The sequence below is a fragment of the Plectropomus leopardus genome, chromosome 12 (assembly GCF_026936395.1).
Source record: "Plectropomus leopardus strain MGB_pleo_1.0 chromosome 12, ASM2693639v1, whole genome shotgun sequence".
Lineage (NCBI taxonomy): Eukaryota > Metazoa > Chordata > Actinopteri > Perciformes > Serranidae > Plectropomus > Plectropomus leopardus.
The window spans coordinates 8,634,927-8,660,661 of record NC_142187.1 but is presented as its reverse complement, the minus strand read 5'-3'; the positions used below and the strand labels follow the sequence as shown (position 1 = coordinate 8,660,661).

Here is a 25,735-nt window from a genome sequence, read left to right as displayed (position 1 = left end):
AGAATCCAATGACATATCTCAGCTACCATGTTTCAGAAAGATTAAAAAGGGATGACACACAAGGTGGAACAGTGGCTATGTAAGGCAGGACGTCTGCTCTCTAACTTGACTCTCGAGATTTTAGTGTAGTGCCGTTTGTATTTTGTACTATTAAGTATTAATAGGTCTCAAGTATGTTGTACATGTGAATGTTACTTTCATAATTTCAGCTCCCTTGCATTATCAACTGTTGTCAATAGGACAATTATTAAACACCGTGCAGAAATAGACATGAGGGACTGTTTGTAATTCATCAAAGGGGAGGGGGTGGTGCAAAGTGAAGGAGGAACTTCAAATAACTTTTAAAATCGCTGAGAAAGGAGACATGTCTTTGATTTGGCAGTAACTGGGTTTGAAAGAACGTGTAAAAAAAAAAAATCTTTACAAAATCACACTATGCTTGAGGGAGGCTCAAGCATTTCCCCCTATTCACTCAGGGAGGCTCCAGGGAAAAATGCTTGTTGCTCTGGGGAGGATCATGATATTAAAAAAAAATAATACTAAAGTCACACCCTGCCACCCCCTTACTCTGATAAATAAGACACAGTCCCTAACAAATCATCATTAAAAGCCAAAATAACACACATAAACCTGCGTTCACTGTAGATTGCTGTTATTCATTTCACAGATACACTCAGATCATAAAACAAGAATAGTAACTCATTGCTGTCATCTTTGCACCATAGTACACAAGTGACCAGCTCTACATTGTACAATACACCCATCCTCCTAGCACTGCTTCAGTAACTAATACGCCACTTTCCCTCTCCCTCCCTCTCAACCCCCACCCCTCCCACAGAGTGAAAACAATAACAGTACATCCACGCACTGGATCCCCCTTTTAGTTCACAGACTCACCTGGGCACTAAAGATATGACCAAATGAGATTGGGGAGATCATGGGATCTGGATCCAGGCTCTGCTCAGTACACATGTCCAGTTTCATGTAGCGCTAGAGGACCAGCATTGAGGTTATTTGATAAGAAAAGGGTATCTGTACAGCAGGGGTCCCCTTTTGGTCATGGCTGGGAATGTGATGGGAAAGAATAGGTTCTGAGAAGGAGGAGGAGAGTGACGAGTCGTGAAGTATGAAAGCTCAGCTTTTAGACAATTTGTCAGAGGTCAGAGAAGGAGGATCACGGAGAGAGAGATGGAACATAATTGTGGTGACGAAAAAGAAAACAGATCGGTGCAAACCTGCTCCTGTCATGGAAAAAAAATCCCTATATAAAATAAATGAATAAAAGTAGCAACAAAAAAACACATTCATCCATAATTTGATGCATAATACGGTAAAAATAAATGAGGAATAACATGATTCAATGTTGAGAAGGGGACTAAGTCTTGTGTGTCCGGGGAGAGGGGTTCAGTCAATCCTCTGAGCTTGATGAGGAGTCAGAGTCCTTCTGTGCTATGATGACATCGTCCAACAGCGCCTCTTGATCCGAGCTGTCATAGTCACCTTGGGAAAGGCTGTCCCCGCCCCCCATTTTAACGTCAAAGTCCGGACTGGTGAGGAAGTGATGGGAGGTCTCCAGGTCCTCCTCGTCCATCATGTAGGCTCCGTCTGAGACAAGAGTCTCCTCTTCAACTCCGTCCAAGTTGGGGTCTTCAGGGGTGGGCTCTGGAGTGTGGTGGTGGTGGTGGTGGTGGTGATGGCGGCGGCGGCTTTTCTTCGGGATCTCCGAGTGCTCTGTTAGCAGCCGATGGAAGAGGGTCTCGGGAAGGAAGCCCTAAGAGAAGACAAATTATTATTAGAAACACTGGAGAGTCGATTATGAGGGGAAAAAACAAACAGGAGAAGGCCAGATGTATTTTCGTTTTCCCTTCTGTGAAGCTGCAGTAACCACAGCTCCACTGTCTTTATTTTACTTATCAGGGAAACCTAAATGCCATCAGTTTTAAATATTCTGTTCCAGCGAGTCACCATACTTTTTTTTTTTTTTTTTTTTACTAAATCTCAACTGTCACCTAGCCCCTCTTAAAGTTCCTCTTCAGAGTAGGAATATTACACCATTACACCACCTCAGTATAGAAGGTAAGATCGGGGGGGGGTCTCACCTTTCAGGCTGCGTTTGAGGTGGTAACAGCGCCCAAACTATATCTGTTTAAACATGACAGCCAGCAGGACGTGCTCATTGGCAAAACAGGTCTTATGTTTTAAATGATTGTTATTGTCATTGTTATTGCTTATAAAGCATCTGTTTTAAGTCACGCCCATCATGCCTCTTTTGATTCTGTGATGCCAGCATGCAGTCTATAATCACACACTGGAGTGGCACAATGCCTGTTATTTAGATTTAAAGAAAATGTACATGTTACACAGGCAGCACTTTCTTCTACTATAGAGTTTTAGAAAGTCACATTTCTAAAACAAAACAAAGCAAAACAAAACAAAAAACAATGCATAGTAGAGATCTTCACAGGTCTACATGCGCCCTTCGACCCTTCAACCCAACCCAAGAAACATACGAGTTCATATACATTTGTTATTATCTGAGTGTGGGTCAAATTCCATTGTATTATCACATCTGTTTATCATTATATGTTACACCTGAGTGGATCTGAGAAGACCCGTGATTGGCAATGACCTCAAGAGAAACACGGGTTCAAAAATATTTTTTTAAATCAGGTCTGATCAGATCTCAAAATTTAGTTCCCGGGTCCATTAGGGTTAGAGTCTGGCATTTTAGACCCATGCGGACCTCTACAGCACAGCAAAGTTTTGTTATAATATAAAATCTTGAGTACGTACAGAATTCCGAACAGTTTCAGACCAGTCTGGTGCTACAGCATTTTCTGGATTTTCCTCCAGGTACTCCCTCAGGTCTTGCAGCATTGGACAGAAAGCAGCTCCGACCTGCAGAGGAGAGACATTTGGATGTCTGTCTGTTTTTAAGAGATAAAACAGCATACAAAGCAACTGTGCGATAGCAATCGCTGTATGTCTCACCTTCCTTCCTGTCCTCATGTTAATGATTTTGACCTTCTCGCTGCCTGTCAGGGCTTTATCTGCCCTCCTCCTCCTCTTCCTCTTGCTCCGGTTCACAAGAAGCTGAATAAAGAAGACAAATAATGTAATGAAGCAAAAACATATACAAGACATTTTGTTTCCTTATCAGCCTGAGAACAGGGCATCATTATACAGAGCACAAACAGAATTGACACTTGAGGTTTGTTTGACCTTTTCCATAAACTCATAAGTGTCATGAATATACCTAGGCCTGTCACATTTATTACAAAATAATTTGAGCTGACCGCAATTCTTTTGCATAATCATTGGATTGCATAATCAAAAGAATTTAAAGAAAATGTTACAGAGTGCAATAGGTGCGCATTCATCTGCTGGGTAAATAAGATCAACTACCTGAAAACAAGGTTCCAATGTCAGAAAAAAATATGGAAAAAGAACACATGGCTGTGTAGATTTCACTGTTAATGGGCAGGTTCTTCAGTTTCAGCTCATACAAGACTATTAGTTGCATAAGAAGCAAGACGGTGACAAAGAGGAGCTGCATATTAATTCTTGAAAGTAAAAACAAGCCTCCCTTTCTTTAACTGCTTTGAACCACATTTCGTTAAATTAGGTCAGCCTGCACAACCGTTTCAGAACAAGTTATTTATTTATTTATACAAAACCTGTGCAGCAGAACAAGAGGAGACCATTGTCTCAGCAAACTAGTTAAAGATTGACACTGTTTTGCCAATGATTGCATCATCTCGACAGGCAGCTCTTGAAATTGACAACATGGATTTAGGTCTAGTTGCAAAGCAAAACACAGCAGCACTTCTGTGTGGCATAAAATAAACACAGAGACACAAATCACAGTTAATCACAACTATTTGTGTGACAATTAATCAACTAAACTCCATGATTGTCAAAGCTCAAAATATACCTCCAGCATGTCTCCCTCGACCTCATAATCTGGGTTCTCCTTTAACCAGGTGGGAGGGTCCCTGCGCCGAGGAGTACGCTCCAATGGATCATTTAGGCCATCTGGGTCTGATAACTAACAGAGAGACAGCAAAAAAAAGTGATTAAACTAAATCCAAAACAGTTTTGTTTTGCATCCCACCTGCACTGTGCATGTAGACCTGATGCACGTACCTCTTGGTCCCTGCGTTTCTTGCGGCTGCTGCTCTCTCCCCCTGACCCATTGGGCATCAGGGCCTGCTTGGAGAAGGTCAGCTTCAGCCCCTCCTCCTGACAGGGTGACAAACGCAGACAACGAACATGACATCTGCACCTACATATCTGATTTTGGCTTAAAATGATTTTATTAGCAAAGAAAAGCAACAGAATAACAGTGTGTGTGTGTTTTAAATTGCCTGCATATAACTTAAATACAGGGTTCCCACACATTTTCAAGGATGAAATATTTACATTTTTCATGATTTTTTCAGCATTTTTTTTCGTGGGGAAAAAAAATTAGTAAACATGACGTGGTGGTAAACGAAATGTCACACAATGAGGCAAATTATAGAGCAAAGATGTGTCGACAGCTACATCAAATACATGTTTGATTATGTTACGTTATGTGGAAGGTTTTCCACTGAAGACAATTTCATTACACACAACAAGATTCTATGACTTTTCCAGGCCTGAAAAATGTGACTGTGAAATTCTATGATTCCTCCAGATTTTCCATGCCCATGTGAACCCTGTAAAGAACATTGTTTCATCCTCCGCTTTTTTCTTACCTTAAGCAGCTTGACGGTGAACTCCCCATCTTCTCCATCTTCCCCAGGGCCACCAGGCATGCCAGTGGGTTTACGGATCACCCTTGTGTAGGCCATCTCGTCTCCCACCAGCTCTGAGCTCGGGTTTAGCTGAGCCTCAGGCATGTAGCGCCGCCCTGAGGGCCACTGACCAGTCAGCACCAGCGTACACAAACTGTCCAGACGGTTGATCAACACACGATCCTGAAACAAAAGAGTGCTGTGTATCAGTCATTCACAACAATAAAAATAAATGTGATTTAACGGCTTTGTTATTTTAATTAAGTTTAGACATTTTGTAATCTGTACATTAATTACTATGGCTGTCGGCGTTAATCACTAAGTGATTAAGGTCTAAACTCAAAAAGTGCAACTAAAAAAACGATTAACTTCTATCAACTATTGAAAATCTGTGATTAATCATGGTTAAAAAATAAATCATTTAATTACCTTGGGCCAGTCCACTCTGAGAGGATCAGGAGGAGGAATGCCGTCCTGAGATGGAGTCATAGAGAGTAAACTATTGTCTTCATCCACATCACACAGCTTCATGCCCGCTAAAAAGAAAAAAAGGAACAAAATTAAACTCGTTGTGTTCTTGCAGAAAACAACATTTATGTCTCTAACTACCAACTTACCTCTTTCTGTCTCTTCCTCACTCTCTCCACTCTCATCACTACTGCCTGATCGCTCAGACGACGATGAGCCTGAATCAGAATCTGAATCTGAATCCGACCCTCCCTCTCCCTTTCTTCCTCCTGTTTTTCCAGCCCTCCCCCTGCTCCTCTTGAGGCTCCAGTCCTGCCCTCTTGCCTTGCCGTCATGGTGACTCAAGGGCGTACTCTGCAGCTCAGCACCAATTTCACCTCCGAGCAATCGGACGTCCTCTTCAACTACCTCCTCCTTCAAACCCGGCATGTCCTCCTCAGTCTTTGGCTGGCTGAGGGGCATGATGGGCGGTGCCTGAGGTGGAGGTGGAGGAGGCGGAGGAGCCTGCTGGTTCTGGATGAACTCCTCCCGAACCTGACTGAAGGTGAACTGTGGGTCCGCGAAAATGGAGAGCTCAGTGCGGCTGACACCGTGCAGGGCAGCGCCCAGCATCAGCTGACGATCGTGTTCTGGAATATTCCACCAAGCAGGCAGCTCGGAGCTGGTCGGAGCCAGAGGCAGACGCTCCTCCAGGGATGGGTGGGGCAGGACTCTCTCACGGAGGCGACGCAGGAGGCTTATACGGTAAAGGGTACGGGAAGCACGCTCCTCAGTGATGGGGGCCACAGTCTGGGAAAGCTCTGACGGATCTGAGCAAGATGGGAGAGGAGATATTTACTGTTATGTGACTATAAAGTCAACAGGATCTGCTTTTATCAAGCTGCCAAGAAAGGTAAACTTTTGAAACATCAGGACAACAAAACCTGGATTTATCAAAATAGACTGTGACACATGTACTTTAAACCAAAGAATTAACTGAGAGCACAGGGCGTTAAATTGAACATTCTGAGCATCAAACTAGCTGGTGCTCAGGTAGACAAGTGGAGTCTATTTTGACAGCTTGTGTAGCAGTAGTTACCTTCACCACGTCCTGGGCGCAGGTGGCAAACTCTCCGGCACATGGCAACAAAAGAGCGGAAGTATCGACTGAGGCTCTCATCAGTTTTTTTATCCAGACGTGCAAAGGTACGGAAGCGGTTCCAGTCAAATTCAGCATCTCCTCCATCAGGAAGACCTAGTTCCTTTTTTATCTTCTCCACCCCAAAAGTCGATACTACACGGTAGAAATCGCATTCTTCCCGACGTGTCCACCTGACAGAAAGACATAAAGGCATGGAGAGTCAAGTTTGACTATATTTATATCTACCTAAAAAACATATTGGCACATTTCCAAACATTATGTTTTAAGCCCTAACTGACTATATACTGACATGCTAAATTACTTAACTCTATTTACTACTAATTACTTTACTTTCATTAACTGTCAAACTTTACAGTTGCGGTCCTGAAATTCAAGACTTCAGTTGCGGTCTTGCATTGGAAATTGAAATCCCAACGCATGCACAAGGGTGACTCTACACACAATCCTGCAAATGATTCCACACTTTTTCACTGATCTACAGGTAGCTGTATTGCACTGAGATACGCAGCCACAGACTGTATTAAAAAAAGTGGACATAGCCACCATGAGGTCACCCACTTGTTTGTGGACTTAACTTAACTAACTTTAAATGGGATGATAATGTACAAAATGAACATTGTGCTGTATTAAAGATGACTTGAAACCAACAACTGAGACCACAAAGTCATTAGGAAAATGTATTTTCTCACACACATCTATACAATCTGACTTCTTTTTGCAACAGGTGGAGTTGCCCCCTAGTGGCCAGCAATGCAGGTTTAATCCACTTCCACATTAGCTCCAAGTGTCAGACCTGGGGATAACCCCTTGTATGCAGCAATATGCCAACAAAGGCAGGGAAGAAAAGGACTGGTTGGTATTCAATATGAATGTACAACGATATAGTTGGACATTTTTAAGAAAAAAATGGCTTTTCAATTGTTTAATGAGGAAATTCCTCTCATCACATTTGTTACACCTCCATCAATATGTTTTGATGTGTAACGCTGAAAGTAAAACACTTTTTCAAGAAAACTCCAAAAGTCCCCTCTTACAAAGAATTAGATGTGAACAAATTTATGGAAAAGGGAACGAGCTGGAATCTAAAGTATGAACTTACAAATTTAAAGCCAATATTGCCATGAGTGCTGCACACTCTTTCTATTGTAAAAGCTTTGCATTAAGGCAATAATTAGTGCATGGAAAACTTAAGTATACACTGATGTATAATGCATAATTTTCATGAGCCACTGGAGACAACAGAAGAGAAAACAATAATGAAACACCAGCGTACCTCTGCTGGCGCTCCTGCCGTGCAATCTCCTTCAACTTGCTGGCCTGTTCACACCGCCTGCGCCTGCGGTCACCCTTTGCCTCCGCTTCGATCTTCAGTTGCTCCTGCCTGTAGCTTCTCTGGTAAGCTGTGATCAGCCGTCGCAACCGCGCTGTAAGTGACGAGCTGGATGGCCAGTCACACGCACCACTCTGGCTGGAAAAGCTTTCTGTGATCACTGGCCCAACTTTGTCTTCCACAGAGATCTCATCCTCCACATTCATGGAGTCAGGCTGGGGGGACAGGGGTCAAATAAAGATTTAATTAATTTTTTTTATTGCAAAATATTCAACAGGGTCTTTGCAGATCATCTAGTGCCACACAACTGCTTCAATGTGATGGCTCGGATTCGTACCTCCTCGAAAAGATCTTTGGCGTGTCGTGAAGCAGGCTTGAACTCCGGGTCCTCTGAGTACTTATCATAGTCAGCCCTACACAACACAAACAAAAAAGCAACATTTAGCAGGAGAAGAGTGATACATGTACAGTAGAGAGGCACTCTTTTCCAAAATGTTTCATGTGGTGAAATTTTAAGACCATTTTAATTCATCTTATAACGACAGGGAAACTGATAAAAATGGAAAAATATCTATGTTACAATGCCCAGTTAACTTGTAAGTCTGCTATAAGAAGGTTCTGATTGGCCCCGTTAGCCAGGATTACTCACTCGTCTCCGAGCTCAGCATCACCAGTGTGCTGCTCGGCATCAATGGCCTTGTCATCGGGCCGACCAGCTCTCTCCAGGAAGCAGAGGCAGGGATCAGCACGCATAGTGGTGTACATCTCATAACCTGACAACAAGAAGAGTTAAGGTTCCTAAGTAATGACAAGTCTTTCATCTGAGGCAACTACAGCAGCTTGATAAATGTTACAACAGCGGTAAACATGACCACCACTGAGTGAGAAACAATAACAAACCCTCACAAATTCTCTTAAATGTTTTCAACTCACATGGAGAAAAAAAAATTACCATGTTTAAATACGCCAGCAAGCAGGGAGCGGTCTGCCTCAGTATCCCACCATGCTGCAGGAACCTCCTGCTGCTCCATCTCAGGTATCCAGATATCAACATCCCTAAAAAAAAAACAATAAAATGAATAAATGTATGGTATGAGGAATGTATCACAGTTAACTTCAATATGCATTTGACTTAATGTACAAAGGGTAGATTTAGATACCTGCTGTCAGCGCCTTTCAAGACAGCGTCTGCATGTTCGCCAATCACCTCCTGTTTCAGGTAGTAGAGCATACGCACCCTCAGCAACACCCTGAAGAAGGAAAAGAGATGTTTTCGAGTATGAACATGGATAACAATGCATTCAAGTGTACAGACAATGCAAAACACAAATGACTGGGTTTCGCTCACTTGTTGCATTGGTGCTTGAGGTGTTTTCGGTAGCTGTCATCCAGAAGCAGGGTGTCAGGGTTGTACTTACGGATCCACTCCACCTTCTGAACATCAAATGTGCTCTGGGCCTTTACTCTCTTACCTTTCCTGCCTCTTGGAACAGGGATAGACAAGCCTAGACAGAGAAAAAAAAATATAGTTCATTTCAAACATTTCATCAGACTGCGAGGAAAGATCACCAGCATTGATTATACAAAAACGTTTATGGATTACATAGAAATGTACTTTTTTTCTCTACCGAACAAATCTGTTCACTTATTCCTTTTGAGAAAGCTGACATCCCAATTAAACATTTTGTGAGTGACTTTGTGAAGCTCCTACCAGAGTGGTTAAGTAGTGTTTGGGGTTCACGCCCGTTCTCGGGTGGCGTGATGAGCTCCCAGATGAAACTTTTGATGTTCTCATCTCCACGATAGTGAAGCAGACAAAAGACAAGGATGACACGGCAGATCGTCTCAACGTCGCGTTCACTCAGACGCCGCTTACATCTGGCATGGGATAAGATGTCCCTCCAGCGACCCCAACTAGAAAGGAAGGAAACAGGTAACAGAGTGAGGACAAGGGACAAGAGTTAAAAAAGAACTGCCGTTTTTTGACATGAACTTCATTTATTCAACTTTGGGATACAGTGTGACATTTTACAAGGTATTTTTTATAGTGTCCTCTGTGTCCCTGGGGCCTTCTTCAAAACCTGCTGTACTTCCGTGAACCAGTGACATCAGTGCTACAAGAAGAAATACCAGCTATTTCAGCTTGTATTTCTAGTCTCCGCCTCTGGGTATCCATGGAGCGGGCTCTACATGAATCCAAAAACAACTCTTCTATCTTGTCTCACATTGCAAACTAGCTGCATGTCCACCCGAGAAAATGGCATCATAAATTATGAGTGCAGACAGAGAAGGTTACAGGATACATTTTACAGCGTACTGGCCGACTCAGTCACACACCACCGAGAGCCCATGTGTACTATGCCTGAAAGCTTTGTATTTATTCACATTCATTTATTTTTTTGCAGGCCGCCACGACTACATTTTTGGAGCTGGACTGTTAATTTGGAGTATTATTGTTAATATATAAGACATAGTTTGGTTATTTATAGCGCACTTGCAGCGGAGACTTCTCTGAGGAATGTCCAGCTAATTGAAAGTGAAACTTAACCATTCGTCCTGCTGGGTCTAAAACTTTACTTTTACTCAAACATCTGCAAACAGCTCCTCTCATCCATTGATGTGATCTGATTAGCTGCGAAGGGATGATAGATGAATTATCCATCCCGCCAGAGATAAGTGCTGTGGGTGAGGTAAAAAAGAAGTCATGGAAACACCGCCTGCTGCGCTGCTTTCAGGGACCCGCAAAAACGTTGGATTCTAGATCAATAATTATTACACATACTGTCATTCTGTGGGAAAGGGTTTCTGTGGCCAGTTGGAAACTCACTGAAGTCCTTATTCAGGATAGCAAGACAACTGCATAAAAGAACCAGCAGGCCAAGAGAGCGGATGACCACTGAGTGAGTACTCTGTCACCTAATGCTGTGTTTTGGACAACAAATAGCTTTTCCTGTGGTGGTGATACACCGCTTCCAGGCACAACAAGGCATGTTTATTGTTGATAATGTGTTAGTGTTATTAAACTGATGTCTTTGTTTCCAGTGTTCCAATCAAACAGTGAAGTACCGTAATATATTTCAGATGTCTCTACTTTTTCTAAACAAAGCCGTGCTGGAGACACCCACCTCCACATTCTGGGAAGTTTTGGGGAGGATTTTGGGGTTGAGCATCAGGAGCTCAGATGCAATGCACCCGTGTACATAAAGGCACTGCAGTTAAGGCTGTGCAAGAAGGAAAACTCAGATTCTCTGTCAATGCAGCACGCACTAAGGATTTTATTGCTCCAACTGACTGTTTTTTACCATTATCACTGACTAAATATCCACTTAAAATATGGAGAATTTCTCCTTTAAGAGTTTATGATGCAAAATTTAGCAGGAAAGTCTACATACCCATATACAAGCAGGTGTTTCTCCACCCGGAAACAGTCAGTGCGGCCGTAGCCCCCCCCACTGTGGCGGTCGGAGCGTCGAGAGGCCCGCGACTGTCTGGAATTGGCAGGTGGATACTCATCGTCACTGTCCAGATCAGACAGGTCTCCACCTTCACCTCGTAAACTGGAGAACTGACGGGTCTGCTTGCGGACTCTGGGAGTGTCGATAACAAGGGTGTTCTGCAGGGGCAGAAGTTACTTTTAGACCAATATATATGCATTTCATTTACAAGCCAATATCAAAGCAACAACTACATATTTGCAAAATATGTAGTGTTTACACACTAGAGCAATCAGCATTTTAAGGATTGAATGATCTTAACAAAAGAAACCACCTTACACTTACCTTTCGGTTCATGGAGTCCATGTCTATGTCGGCTTTCTTGGCCCACTTCTGCCAGAATTCAGGGTCATCGAGGGCAATGTCGTTGCGGTTCTCAGAGGCCACAAAGCTGGCTTTAGAGAACGTGGAGCCCTTGCCTTCGCTCTCAATGGTGATAGTGGTGGCTCTGCGCTGAAGGATCTGGTCGATGTCCTCCTCGCAGAAGCGACTGCCTTCATCATTCTCATCCATGATGGCAGCGTAGGCTCCCTTCCTCAGCAGGTCCTCAATCTCCTTCTTGGAGAACTGCTGGATCTGCAAAAGGCAATACAAAAATCAATTTAAACAGGCAGCCCAAACTGGATTAATTAAGCTCAATAAAGACAATGTAATAACTGACCAATCCTATGGCAGTTTGAGTTAATGACAGGCAGGTTTTCTTACCCCATTTACGTTGCTTTCTTTGTTGCCACTCATGCTCTGCAGGACAGCACGATCCAGGCCGAGCTTCAGACTTGCTTTATCCAGCATCTCCCTCTCGTAAGAGTTCCTAGTGATTAGACGGTAGACCTTGACAGCCTTAGACTGGCCAATACGATGACACCGAGCCTGGGCCTGATATGAGGATAAAAGAAGGTTAAAAGACTAACGTATGCAGCTGCTGACATAAAATAACTTTATACAAGACAGAAGAGCACAATCTTATACCTGCAGGTCATTTTGGGGGTTCCAGTCAGAGTCAAATATGACACAGGTGTCCGCAGCAGTGAGGTTAATACCCAGGCCACCGGCACGGGTACACAGCAGGAAGACAAAGCGGTCAGAATCAGGTTTGCTGAAGCGATCGATGGCAGCTTGTCGTAAATTCCCACGTACTCTGCCATCAATTCGCTCGTAAAGGTATCTGTGAAAAATAAGTGAACATCAACATACATACATATACACATATATATATATATATATATATATATATATATATATATATATATCACAATGCTAAACACTGCCATGACTGTTCAAACAATCATCAGTTGCATTTAAATACACCTTGGCCCTCTTACCTCTTGTTGATGAGGTAGTCCTCCAGAATGTCTAAGCAGCGCACCATCTGGGAGAAGATGAGCACTTTGTGGCCACCAGCCTTGAGGCGAGGCAGCAGCTTGTCCAGTAGCACCAGCTTGCCGGCCGACCGAATTAGGGCCTGCAAATGGAAGTCGGGGGCCATGGGGTCATACACCTCCCGCAACTCCGCTACTATCTTTTCTTCCGCGCCTGGACAAAGGAGAGAGACAGATTACAATACTATTACGCTCACAAATTATGCCAATTTTTCACAAATGCAGACTTTCTATTGTGTGTAGGTAGCTTTAGAGAATTAGTCCATCTCTGCTTTCATATCAGTTAATCTTAACACATTGACAAGTACTGGTCAGCCAAATGAATGTTAATACTACTTCAAATGTTCCATGGACAGTATGGCACAATTCAGGTCAAATAGATATTTTCCTCTCTGAATATAACAGCAACATGCCAAACACAAAAAGCTATTATTGAGGTAACATTGTGATGCAATACCATTTATGAGGTAGGGGTGGTTGCAGCACTTGCGTAGCTCCATCATAGTGTTGAGCAGGTTGGGGACATTGCTGTTACTGTTTGCCCCTAAACTGAGGAAACTGAAGTTCCTCTCCAGGATGGCCCTGTAGTACTTCTTCTGGACATCTGTCAACTCAACCTGAAGAAAATGCAGTCAAACAATCAAGTAGTTGCCCATATTTGTGTCGTTCAGATCTTCAACACAAACCAGTTCACATTGAATGTTAACTAATTGGACTAACCTCAATGATGGTCTCTTGTTTGGGTGCCAAGTTCTTCTCAACATCCTCTTTGAGCCTTCGCAGCATCATGGGTTTCAAGATGGCCTGCAGCTTCTGAACCTGTGGACCCGAGAAAAAAAAGATTTGCTTAGTGATATATATATATATATATATACTCACGACAAGACAACGAGCATTGTGAACACTGCTGCGTGACAGTGCCAAAATGACTGCAAATTTCACACCTGTTCCTCCGTTTTGAGATCTCCAAAGTCTCTGAGGAATTCAGTCTCAGAAGGGAACTGAGCAGGCTCCAGGAAATGAAGCAGGCTGAAGAGTTCCTCCACAGTGTTCTGGAGAGGAGTGCCGGTCAACAACACCTTGTGTTCCTGGAAGAAATCACCGCATACAAATAAAAGATAGCAAAGGACAGAGGGAGGAGATGCAGTGGAGGATGAAGAGGGGCGTAGGAACAAGTATTCATCAGGCAGAGAGGGAATGAAAAAATAAAGAGATGTACGTAAGCAGGAGAAGAGAGAGGGAACAAGAGAAAGAACAGAAAAGATAAAGAAAAAGTCAAAAAAAATCCTAACCTAATTTAAACTATGTATTTATTAAGTGCAACATTTAACTTATGCGAGTGGCTTTATCAAAATAAGCTCACTTTGAACATGAAAAAGAAAAAGAAATTGAGATTTTAAATAAAATTTAAAATTTGTGGGTGTAGTTTTGGATTCCAAACTCAAATTTGAGAAATATCAAAAGATTACAAAGACAGTAATAAGTAATCTAAACTGCTTCAAACTAATTAGAAATGACATACCAATCAAAGCAGCACAACTGTACATGCAGGCAATGATTTTTCACGTTTCTTACTGTGGAGCCAAGCCCCTCTGACCACAATTAAGTATGTTGCATCTTTTTATAAACAAAACAAACAAAAATAAACAAAAATACTGGATTAAAAAACATGAGATGGCATCACTGTGACATACTAAAGCAGTACATTTTGCTCGGTTTTGATAATTTTCAAAAATCTTATCCCTCAAACTGATTTTTAAATGCCTTCAACACTTAGCACTGGATATTTTATGCAAATTTATCAGTAGGTAAAATAGTGGTAGGAACACCAGGGGCACAGCAAACGGCAATTGTCAAATCGCACGTTGCAAGACCTGCTTGGGGCAGTCAGCCTTTTCTGTAAAAGGCTCTAGAAATGTAAAATACAACCAACCGAAATGAAATCAACACAAGATATTAAGATTTTTGAAAAAAGTGTTAAAAGGTTGGCTGAGGCAACCTCTGAGATGTAAGCATTTTTTACTATTTTATAATGGCTTTTAGTTGAGTGTTGTAAGTGTATGTAACCTTGATATTTGTGTCTTTGTTACTATAACTGTATGTTGTATTTCTATGTAATCTTGATATAAATATTTACCTTTTGTCTTCTTTTTAACATAACTGTTATTGTATGCAAGCTATTGATGCAAGCTTAATATCCTCTTTTTTCTTCTTTATCTTTATCAAAAGCCTAACTAGGGGCAGGCGTTGGAAACTAGCATTAATTATAATTACCATACGTGAAACATCAGTTACTACAGCCTGTTTGTCAAAGGCTAAGGTTTATTTGCATTGTCCCTATCAAATATACTACAAAAATAAATAAAACAATAATTTGACCAGAATCATTTTCCAAAATCCACATCTGGGAACACTCACCAGATCCAGCATCTTCAAGCTGTCCAACAGCTTGCAGTTGCGATTCTTGAGGCGGTGAGCCTCATCAATGATCACGCAACGCCAGGAGATCTCCCTCAGCTCTGGGCAGTCAGATAACACCATCTCAAAAGTTGTGATGAGAGCATCAAACTTGTAAGCTCCTGGGATCAAGTGCTCCTGTGGGCCGAATGACAATTTCCATTAGACACGTTTAACATGTGTAGAGTTAATCAACAATCATAATCAGTAACTCCACCTTGTCATCCTTGCAGTACATCTCATACTGCTGGATCATCTGTCGGCTGGCCAGGCTGCCGTGGTAGACGATGGCGTTCATGTTGGTCCATGTGCTGAACTCCCTCTCCCAATTGGTGATGGTGGAGAGGGGAGCAATGACAAGGAATGGGCCTTGGACTCCAGCATTGTACACCTCAGATAGCAGCGCAATAGACTGGATGGTCTTCCCCAGACCCATCTCATCTGCCAGGATACAGTTCTGCCTGAAGGACAGGAAGCAGAATAATTAGAACTGACTGGGGAGAAGCAATCAACGAGCATCGTTCAAAATGGACTAAGTTTTTCCAGCCTTCTTTGTGTTATGCTTTACTACAGTCCTTACTCTAAAGTGGCAACTGCAACTACTTTAATCACAGCACCTTACCCAACACAACTAATCAAGTTTGAAAGTGGCATCAAAATGCACTTTGCTACAGGTGATCAACTGTCCAGTGTGTGCCTGTGTGTGAAAAATACCTGTTGTACCAGTTGAAGAGCAGCCAGTTGACTCCTTCCAGCTGGTACTCTCTGAGTCTGTTGCCATTCTTGTACTCTCTGGTGTCCTCCAACTTCTTCCATGAACTGGCAGACGGCCTTGGCTGAGGAAAGAGAAGAAAAAATGCATGAAAAGAAGAGAAGAAGATGATAAAAAAACTGCTCCTGGCCATTATCCAATTGACTGCTTACTGTTCTCTTCAGGCGAGGTTGTCGGTTTTGAATTTTGCTGAATTCTTCGACCTTGCCCTCGTCCACGTCCTCCTTCAGTTCCCAAGTAGCGTCTTCATAAGGCAGAGAGCACCACTTGACCAAGTAGTAGATAACAGGCTAGAGGGAAGAGAGCAAGTATTTAACGACTGCAAAGTGCAAACATGCTACTTCATAAAAGATGAAAGGGTCATATTTCTGAAAGAAAAAAAAAAGTTCAGCTGCACAGCCAAAGGGGCCAGCTAAGCTCTTTTGTCCAGCTGTACAAGTCATTTCTTGACAAGGCTTGGTCTCTTACCTCGCCATTATCCTTGTCCACACTGTGGGAAACATCCAGGATCCTGTCCACCTCTACATAGTCTGGGTTAAAAGGCTCCTCATCCTGAACAAAACCACAGGGTCAGAGACAACAGAAACATTGTGTGTTAATAGGGGTATGATGTTAAATTATTTTTAAGATGATATAAGACAGGATACTTAAACTAGTCTATTTATGTCTACTACTCGCACATGAACAGAACAGAAGGAGACATTTTGGAGTGTCATTTTTTCCCTGAAAGTTTTGGCAGCGCACTAGTTGCTGTCTGTTAGCTGTAGCATGCTGCCCAGCTTAACCCGGTCAACCAGGCTAGTCAAGCTCAACGGTCAACGATTTTGCCTAAATGTATGCCGACATTGTTCAGCGGAAGTCAGGTACATCTGTGGATACACTTACACTGCATATATGCGATCACACTTGCATGTACTGTATCTAACCGCAGAGAATACTGAATTAAAGCATATGGTCAAAGTGCTTGAGCCACGCTACAATGTGCCTTCATGTTTGCATTCTATTCAGTTCGTTTAGGAATTATTGAGTCAGAGTTTATTAATGAAAAAATTTCTGTTCTTTATTTTTTTGTGCCTTAACTCTTAAAGTAAGAATTGAGGCCTATGGGCCATCGCTGAATGTTCACATTTTTCAAACAAATGAAATAACTGTATTTCTTGTGCTGCGCTAAAACGGTCCAAAGCATGACCCCAAAACCAAGGTGCTTACTGAACAGTGAATTTTGTGTACATTAACAGATTTAGTTGAGGCAGCTGAACTACATCCTAAGATAAGAGGTTTCGGGATCTGCTTTCCTCTCACCTCCTGGAAGATGTGCCTCATCTGGGCATGCTTGGTCTTGAACCTCTTGATCTTTTGATGGATCCTCTTATCTTTCTCCAGCTGCTCCAAACTGGCCCACTCACAGTGTAAGTATGAACTGAGAACGAGAGAGAGCCAAATTTTAGTCATCTGGATGTCTCCTTAAGAAACAGACACTGTTAGTGCCAAGGCCAAAGATCTTCACTGATATATGGACACTTACTAGTTCTTGTATTTTACAAAGAATTCCTCAACATTGGTGTACTGGCCTGGAGACACCTTGAAGACAAAAACAGGTTTTGGTTCAATGATTCTAAAACGCAGAATGATGGAATTTGAAATAATGCATTAATTGTATGGTATGAATTATTTAAAAACAAAAATAAACATACTTCCTTCTTGGTTAACCTCAAAGACAGAACTTTGTCCACAATAGCAGCATCTTCCTCACTTGGGTTTTCCTGTAAAAATAAAAAAGTAGCCCACTTAAATTGTTGACCTACACCATTCCAATCCTCTTAATTTTCGTCTGCAAAATGCAAATACACATGACGTATAAATCGACAAACACACCCAAATTAAACCAGCGTCCACCACTCTATGACAATTCTTTCAATTTCAACAAAGAAAAAAATTAATTTGCTTCAATACTTGTACACTCACCACAAAGAACTGCATGCTGGGCTGTCCGTCAACATCCAGCTCCAGTTCCTGTTTTAGCTGTGCTGCTGTCCCGCCACTGATGGAGGCCACAGCGGCAGCGGTTGTTGTCACGTCTACATCTTCCTGCTCATCCTCATCATCCGTTATCTTAATGTCCAGGTCTTCTGTGTACTTCTTCCTCTTCACCACACGATTAGAGCGTCTCTTCTGGCCAGTAGACAGAGGTGTAAGTTGAGTGTGTTTTTAAATGTCAAGTAAAATGTAAATGCAGATGAAAACAGACATTCACACAGGCACACGGCCATGATTTAACATTTCACACATGTGCAATGTTTTTACCACCTCAATTTAGCCAATAAGCAGACACATTTGTAAATTATGGTGATATACTGCACCGGCTAAAACAGGCTTCACTACAAATCAGTTTTGTCATTACAGTAATATCATTCTTTAGAAAATACAAAATGTTAATGACAACAGTCACATTTGAATCCTGGCAGTCTCCCACAAGAACCACTTATGTACTCTGAGCAGGCTAGTCACCTCTAAATGTAGGTATCTTAGAGGTCAGTTTACTTTACCTGACCATTAATCCAATCTTAAAGTGGACTGATCTCATTTATGTGACCATGTGTCTGTTTGTACCATTATCATGTCATCATCCAGCGCAGCAGGTGAGGCAGGGCTCAACTCCCCATCAGAGTGGTCTGAGGACGCATTTCTCTTTCTTTTCTTTGCTCCCACTAGAGTAATGGTGCTGTTGGAAGGTGCAGGGAGGGCAGAGAGGAAACAGAGTGAAGAAGCAGCAAACGGATTGTTATTAATATTGTTTTTCAGAAAGGCTACATATCCAGATATACAGAGATACGTTTCATTCAAATGATTCCCGCTCTCAGAAAGATGTCACTTACTTTGTCTTTGTCTTGCTTTTGCTCTTGTTCCCAGCTCCAGGTATTACTGTGCCTCCAGTCACTCCAGTTGTTCCTCCTGGTGTCTTCACTTTGCTCTTTTTGTCTGCCCCTCCCGCAGCTTTGGGTGTCGTTCCTCCAGCTACAGGGCTTTTCTTCTTGCTTCCTCCTCCGCTGCTCTTTTTCTTGGCAGCAGACACCACAGTCACAGTGCCCCCCAATTCTGGGGAGGCCTGCGTGACTGGAAGCTCATCCTGGTTCAGGACTCTGGGCAGGTTCTTCTCACCGCGTGCTTTGGCCCGAGCTATAGCTTCAGCCACGATACGGTTTGCTTTCTCCTGCTTGCAGAGGATCTCCACTCGTCGCACAGAGGCAGGCTCCCCAGGGGCCTTGGTGATCCGGATAGCCTGGGATGGAGTGGTGGTTGTGGTCGAGGGGCCTGCAGTCGACGTGTTGATGACCTTCACCACAGAGACTGTGCCGCCAGCCGAGGACGCTGAGCTTGTCTGTGTGAGGGAGAATGTTTCAGAGTACAGAAATCTGTCTTTCACACAGAAACTCTCACAATACTAGTATGTATCTAAAAGACAATGACATCTGGAGGTCTACCTGTGGCTGCAGAAGCATTTTCAGAGGCACCGCAACTCTCTGTCCTCCTTGGCCCTGCGAGATCTGCAACACCTGTGGGCTACCAGTATTGCCAGCTCCTGAGACAAGCTGGTACTGTGAGAGTGAAACAAGAGATGTCAAGTCACAGTCACACCTATTTGAAAATAACAAAAAAAGAAGATTGCAAAACCTAAAAAAATAAAAACATTTCAGGTTAGATGCAATACAGTAAAGTAAAACAGTCAGACATTTTCTGAAGTCTCTCATAGAGATCAGGGTCCTTACAGCTAAAGACAAGTTAACTCTTAAGACTTTTTAATGCCACTTGGAATCAAATTTAAGACCAATTTCACAATAACAAAAACTTTAACAACAAAAAAAGAACCCACATGAAATACTTACATATAGGACCAATTTTGTCCAAATGTTTATGGTAACATAAATGCAACTTTTTTGGTCAAGTTAAAAACTTGGATGAGCTACTAAAAATGTAAAAAGAAAATTAAAACCTTCTCAAGAGGAACACGTGGAAAACATATTATTATATTATATATTAATAACATTATTATAAAAAGTATCTATTTGATTTGCCTTTTTTTAAATTTATCATCTGATTGGATGTGGTACATGTGTTGTTGGTTCCTCTATTCTTACGTGCATGATGGTTTTTCCAGAAGGATTTCAGTAATTATTCATTTATTCGTTAATTACAGTATTCCATGTCATAAAGGTTGTTGTCTTTTCACTTGCCACGCTAACTCCTGACCAAGTTTTGTTCAGTTCCATCATTGAAGTTGACTAAAAAGCACCTTTGACTAATCATCTCCTTTGGACATAGCATCAGTCTGTTGTCAATAGTCAATCTCTACGTGATACAGAATCTCAGCTGAGGGAATACGTTTTTCATGTAAACTAAACTTGCTGAGCCATAATGCTACGTTAATAATGCCACCGAGCGAAGCCACACAATTACAGTAGCACAATGTTGTTGTGTTTTACCTTGCAGTACCTAACAATGATGAAGAAACTCTGAGCAAGAATACTATTTTATTTTATTTGCAAGATCGTTCTCACTCCCAATGAACTACTGAATCTGTTTACAGTGTTCTCTGGCCATTTGCCCATGCTGGCTCTAAAAGAGGCCTTCTATAAAATTGCAAAGCACACATTAATAATTCTATGTATGATTAATCAATATATTATTCCCTTACATATGAACACAAGTAGAATTCATTCAAACCATAACCATAATGTCACCACTTTGGGTTATCTCTTTAATGCTTGGTCAGTTAGTTACACTGGGGCTGGTATATTACAGCTGGTAGAACGCTGACTGGAAAATCGATAAGTCTATTTGCATTTCTAACTGATAATATTCATCAATAAAAATCTTTTCACTCTGATTCGGCCAAAAACTGGAACGACTTTCACATAACTATCATTATAGGACAGTGTCAGACCTAAATGCTGTTCTTGAATACAATACTTAAATCTGCTGCATCAAGCATAAAGTTTAAGAGCTGTAGAATGTGCAACGGTCACATTAAAAATAAACGGTCAGCACTACTGAGTGCATTGAGTGGTAAAATAAATATATTCACTTATGAATTTACACTATTGGTCATTCTCTGCCAGCATTCCTCTCTCACCAGCAACAGTGTTGCTTTTTGCTGTAATAATTTATTCATATTCCTGATAGGCAGAGGTAGTGGGAATGGAATCTGTCCATTTTGTGCAGTTTTAGAGTGAAAAAACACACCAAATCTCCCCTTTAATGGGAGCGTGCAAAGAACCTAAAGAAGAAAGCCTGGGTTGACAAGAGCTGTTGATAACCACCTTCATAGTACCTGGTATCTCTGACTGGGGCTTTAGGCTTTATTGAGCCAGTTAAGGAGCCATGTCTGTTATGAATACACAGCAATGAAACTGCCATTGATCTTTTCAGACCTAACTCTGGACAAGACAACAAAAAATATTTTCACAGATGTTACCATTCGGCTTTTAAGTTGGCTGAAAATATAGCCATGGTAGCATGAAACTGCAATAAACTAAACAGAGGCACACTCAAGATGTATATATTTTTACTATTAATTATGTAATAAATAAACTTCATTCAGACAAAAGTGTATGTGGAAGGTTTTTTTTTTAAATTTGAGACTTTGAAATGCCAACAATCAATATGACTGTACTGTTAGATATTAAGAGCCAAATTGCTGTTTTTAACCTGAAACCATTTGGCTTTAAGACACAACGACTTCTGATAAAATTCCTACAATTTTATTGATCTCTAATTTTTTTCTCGGACATGCACTCAACTGCACCAGATAGTAACTGGCTATAGTGAACTGATGATGAATTTCCTTGTAAGGCAAATAAAAAAGCTAGTATTGACATTAAGTGCTAATAGATAGTGGTAAGAAGAGCCAATATGGGTATATTTATCATTTGGACTGAGCTGTCCCGGCGACACAAAAGTAGCCATTGTTTGTTTGTGGTATACTGTAACACCACATGCAATATTAAGTTTGCCTGTCTAAACAAGCGCAAACAGCTATTCCAGTCAACACAAATGGTGGCAAAATAACAGGTTAATCAAACAGATGTGGCAGCTGGGGGCATTTTGCTGGGCAACAACACGTCACAGCGGGTCAGATTTCAGAATACACCATTTGAAATACTTGACTCTTTGGGAATGGCTGAAAACTTGACTGTAATTAGAAAAATGTCAATAATAAGTGTATTGGGAATGACTTTTGCTTCCATCATTATCAGTAAAGTTTGAGAACTTCAACACCCACAATTGCATCAACAGAAAAAAAAACTAGCAGCATGCATGAAGTCAGCACTTCACACTGTCACAAAAGAGAACATCGGTGCTCAGAGTAATTTGTCAAGAACAAGAGAGCAGGAAAAACAAGAGCAAACAGAAGGTAAATCTACTGCTTGAAAACACTCATTTGATTAAACATACAGGTACTTCCAAACTGTAAAGCACTTATTTCTCACCTTAATTCCTCCTTGTTGGTTGGGCTGCTGCTGCACCTGCAGCTGAATTGTGAGGACTTTGGGCTGCCCTCCAGCCTGGCCTGCAGCACGAGCCTGGGTCAGGGCTGCGAGCTGGCTTCCCTGGAGCACCAATTTGCCTCCAGGAAGCTGACCCAGCACTAGTCTAGCTGGGGCCTGTTGTTGCTGCTGCTGCTGTTGCTGCTGCTGCTGCTGCTGCCCCCCTTGGGCTGTCTGAACCTGCTGGACTTGTGTGACCTGCTGCTGGGCTTGACCAGCTGGGGCAGCAGATCCAGCCTGGGATGGCTGCTGTAGAACCAGGGTGATCCGCTTTGCTTCGCCACCCTAGTGATCAGAAACACAAAATAAGACTCATTATGAAAAGAGTAACCTAAAAATACAGCTGCAGAAAGTCAGCAACGACCCTGATAGCAAACCACAAGATCTGTCCTCCTTGTGGTTGTGCCTGCTGTAGCAGAAGAGGTAGTGCTTACCTGTGTTTGTGCCTGCATGGCTGGCTGAAGCTGCACCTGGCCTTGGGTCTGCACTTGGATCTGAGCAGCTTGGGCCTGGGGCTGGACTTGGACTTGAGTCTGCCCTTGAGCCATTTGTGCTTGGGCAGGAATCTGCACCTGAACCGTCTGACCTTGTGTCTGCTGCACCTGCTGGGGCACGGAGGTCAATAGCATCTGTTTCACTGGCCCATTGGGAGACTGCAGCAGCCTCTGCACCCCTGCAGCACCCACCTTAACTTGAGCTTGTCCTGGGCTCGCCTGATTCAAGACTGTCCCCCCCTGCAGTATGGACATGCCAGGTTTAAGAGGAGTGCCGGACAACACACGGATGACTTTTCCACTGGTCTGGCCTGCAGCTCCTGATACAGTCTGCAGCACCTGCGCTTGACCCTGGGGACCTTTGAGAATGACAATTTTACCACCAGCTTGCTGTGTGATGGCAGCTAACTGCTGTGGAGTGAGCTGATGAGTTATCTGTGTAAGCTGCTGTGTGGTGGCAGTGGTGGTGACTGGGGAGCTGGAAACAGTCAGAGGAGAGCTCAGCAGGACAGTGCTACTAGTGGCCACGCTGGTGCTGCTGACAATGGGTATGGTGGTCTGGGCCTGGATCTGAGGTACAGTGTCAACGGGGGCAGGAGCAGGGACTGGGGCTACAGTGGCAGCTGCAGCTATGGAAACAGTCTGAGCAGTCGCCACCGGCACTGACTGCTGTGTGGGGACTTGAACGGGAGCAGGGTCCGGGATGGCGGGAGCTGCTACAGAAACACCAAGGCCTGCGTTGACCGTGAGTTCAGACTCGGTTGGTGGGTCCACTTGACCCAATGCCAGTTTAAGGGCCTCCTCCACGGGGTCTGAGGAGCCCTGAGAGAAGGAGTCGTCTGGCAGGGCATCCAAGTTAAACAGAGGTGTGTCCTCAAAGAGGTCCATGATGGGGTCTGCCATCTTGCCCACTCCACACAGGGAGACGGGCACAGTGTTAAGAAGACTCCGAGTTGGAAGCTAAATAGTCGCAGTCCAGTTCTTCACAACTTTGAAGTAAACAGCTGGTGAAAGAGGAGAAACACTGTTGTCAGTGAAACACAAATGAATGACTTTAAAATTATTTCATTAAATGCTGTACTGATTATTATAAAGTTTAACCATGTAACAAAAAATAATTTGGTAAGCCTCATTCGATAGTTAGTACACATAAGACAGAAACTTGGCAAATGTGGCTCTGTATTACAAAAGGCAATCGTACAACTTGTGATTTTTGTTTCCTTTTCGGCTGCAATTTTTGTTTCTTTGGTGCCTGTCAACATTTAACTTTACCAAATCAATATATCAACACACTCATTTATCTCCTTCAGAGCTGCTACTGGAATAATAACTGTACTTTACTGTGAGTTTAGTGCATCACACCACTACTTCATTTAACAATTATAACAATTATTTAAGTTAAAAAACAAAATAACGGCATATATCGCCCAGTAAACAAACGATTTCGACTGGATTATAGAAAATACTCTTTGAAAATATCATCTAACTCGTGGCCACCTTGTCCAGAAAACGCTTTCACGTGTGACATTTAAGGTAGAAAAGAAAGAAAAAACCAACAAATTTAAGCAGTTTCAATCTTAATATGCAAAGTTATGGTACCCGAAGAACATTTGTTGAATGAAAATAGTTTGTAGTGAAGTCAGACGAGGAGGGTACTGATGCTGGAGAGGTAGGATGCTTTCCTCTCTGGTCGTATTGCAGTCTTTCTTACAAAAACCGTCGGCTAGCATTAGCTTGTACCGCGACCAAGATGTGCCTATTTCAAAAGCGTGCGTGGCACCGAAAACATAGTCAGGCTTAAAAAACATGATGTTTTGTATGTTTGTAAACGTTTCCTCGCTTCTCGGTCATTTACTACCAACCATTCAGTCTACCGGACTCCTTCAATCTCATCAACAAACCGGACCAAACCAAAGCAACGTGCCACAATAACCATTGCCCGTCAACGTTCAGACACGGGTTAGGCCGCAATACTGTTTCGGTTGGTCTGCGTCTATTTTTCGGCAAAAATACATGAAAATAACCATCATATCCACTGCCTTAACTCTCACTGTAATAATTTCGGGGTGCTAAATTTACCTTTGCATCGACACACATGGCTTTCTCCGTCTCACAACACTGTACGATTACAGGAAACGGCCAGGGAAGAGCAGGAACTAACATTCTTGCCAGAGAAAGCGTAGAGCGCGTGCCCCTCGTCTGCTATCAAGCGGTGATTGGTCCGTTTTGTCCCGAGCCGGCAGCATATGGCAATGTCATTGGCTGGGCGAGCTATCCGTCATAAGTGCGGCCGCTTTTGGGCGGGATGAGATCCATAGTTTGTTTGAGAAAACAATAAATGCGGCCTAGCTGGGATCATTTGACTGAGTGATCTTCAACATTGCTGTTTTACTGCCATGGATGCTCACATTAGAAAGCGCAGGCCTCTTGGAGCTGACTGGAGAAAAATACACGGTGTTTTAATTATTTTAAAGGGTTAATAGACTCCATAACCCAACAGGCCTATCTGTTAATGACACAGTCAGGTTTTTTAAGGGTTTTATTACATGGGCTTCACCTCAGCAATTATCCTCATCGTGTAATATTGCTTTATTATTTTATTTAAAAAATATATGCATCCAGACCCCAAAGGCATAATGAGAGATTTCTATTGATTATCATTACATGTTAAAATATCAATAACAGCTTTCTTTTAGGTACCAATATGATGATTTGTGTTCTTCCATTAGTGATTCAGCTCTGTGTGATTGGGGGTTTTGGCGCCCTCTAGTGCCCTCACACCGAAATACAATTATTAGCCGTCATGGCTCCTTTGTTTTATAGATTGTCAAGGATTATATTGCTAGGCAGAAATTTTCCCCTTAATTAGGTAATTAG

General features: G+C 42.4%; 1 protein-coding gene across 4 annotated transcripts; it reads right to left on the bottom strand.

Annotated features, from left to right (window-relative positions):
• Positions 1–635: 635 nt before the first annotated feature.
• On the bottom strand, positions 636–25,048 carry chd8 (chromodomain helicase DNA binding protein 8). 4 transcript variants are annotated; one of them, XM_088085191.1, is made up of 40 exons: positions 24,938–25,048; positions 23,051–23,862; positions 22,799–22,969; positions 22,308–22,649; positions 19,302–19,415; positions 18,696–19,198; positions 18,430–18,541; positions 17,785–17,991; positions 17,514–17,582; positions 17,345–17,400; positions 17,122–17,239; positions 16,288–16,371; positions 15,972–16,109; positions 15,762–15,883; positions 15,265–15,508; positions 15,009–15,185; positions 13,535–13,678; positions 13,311–13,409; positions 13,048–13,207; positions 12,534–12,744; positions 12,181–12,376; positions 11,917–12,087; positions 11,497–11,787; positions 11,110–11,330; positions 9,429–9,631; positions 9,066–9,222; positions 8,878–8,967; positions 8,670–8,773; positions 8,367–8,490; positions 8,055–8,130; positions 7,661–7,932; positions 6,325–6,557; positions 5,396–6,055; positions 5,208–5,314; positions 4,740–4,961; positions 4,147–4,242; positions 3,935–4,048; positions 2,992–3,093; positions 2,794–2,898; positions 636–1,771 (listed from the first exon to the last, which is right to left on the bottom strand). In XM_088085191.1, the coding sequence occupies exons 2-40, from the start codon at positions 23,759–23,761 to the stop codon at positions 1,409–1,411; spliced, it is 7,689 nt and encodes a 2,562-aa protein (XP_087941317.1). In that variant the 5' UTR covers positions 23,762–23,862; positions 24,938–25,048; the 3' UTR covers positions 636–1,408. The 4 variants fall into 4 exon arrangements, with proteins under 4 accessions (XP_087941317.1, XP_087941318.1, XP_042353093.2 ...); XM_088085192.1 differs by having other exon boundaries at positions 22,799–22,966; XM_042497159.2 differs by having other exon boundaries at positions 22,799–23,862.
• Positions 25,049–25,735: the final 687 nt, after the last annotated feature.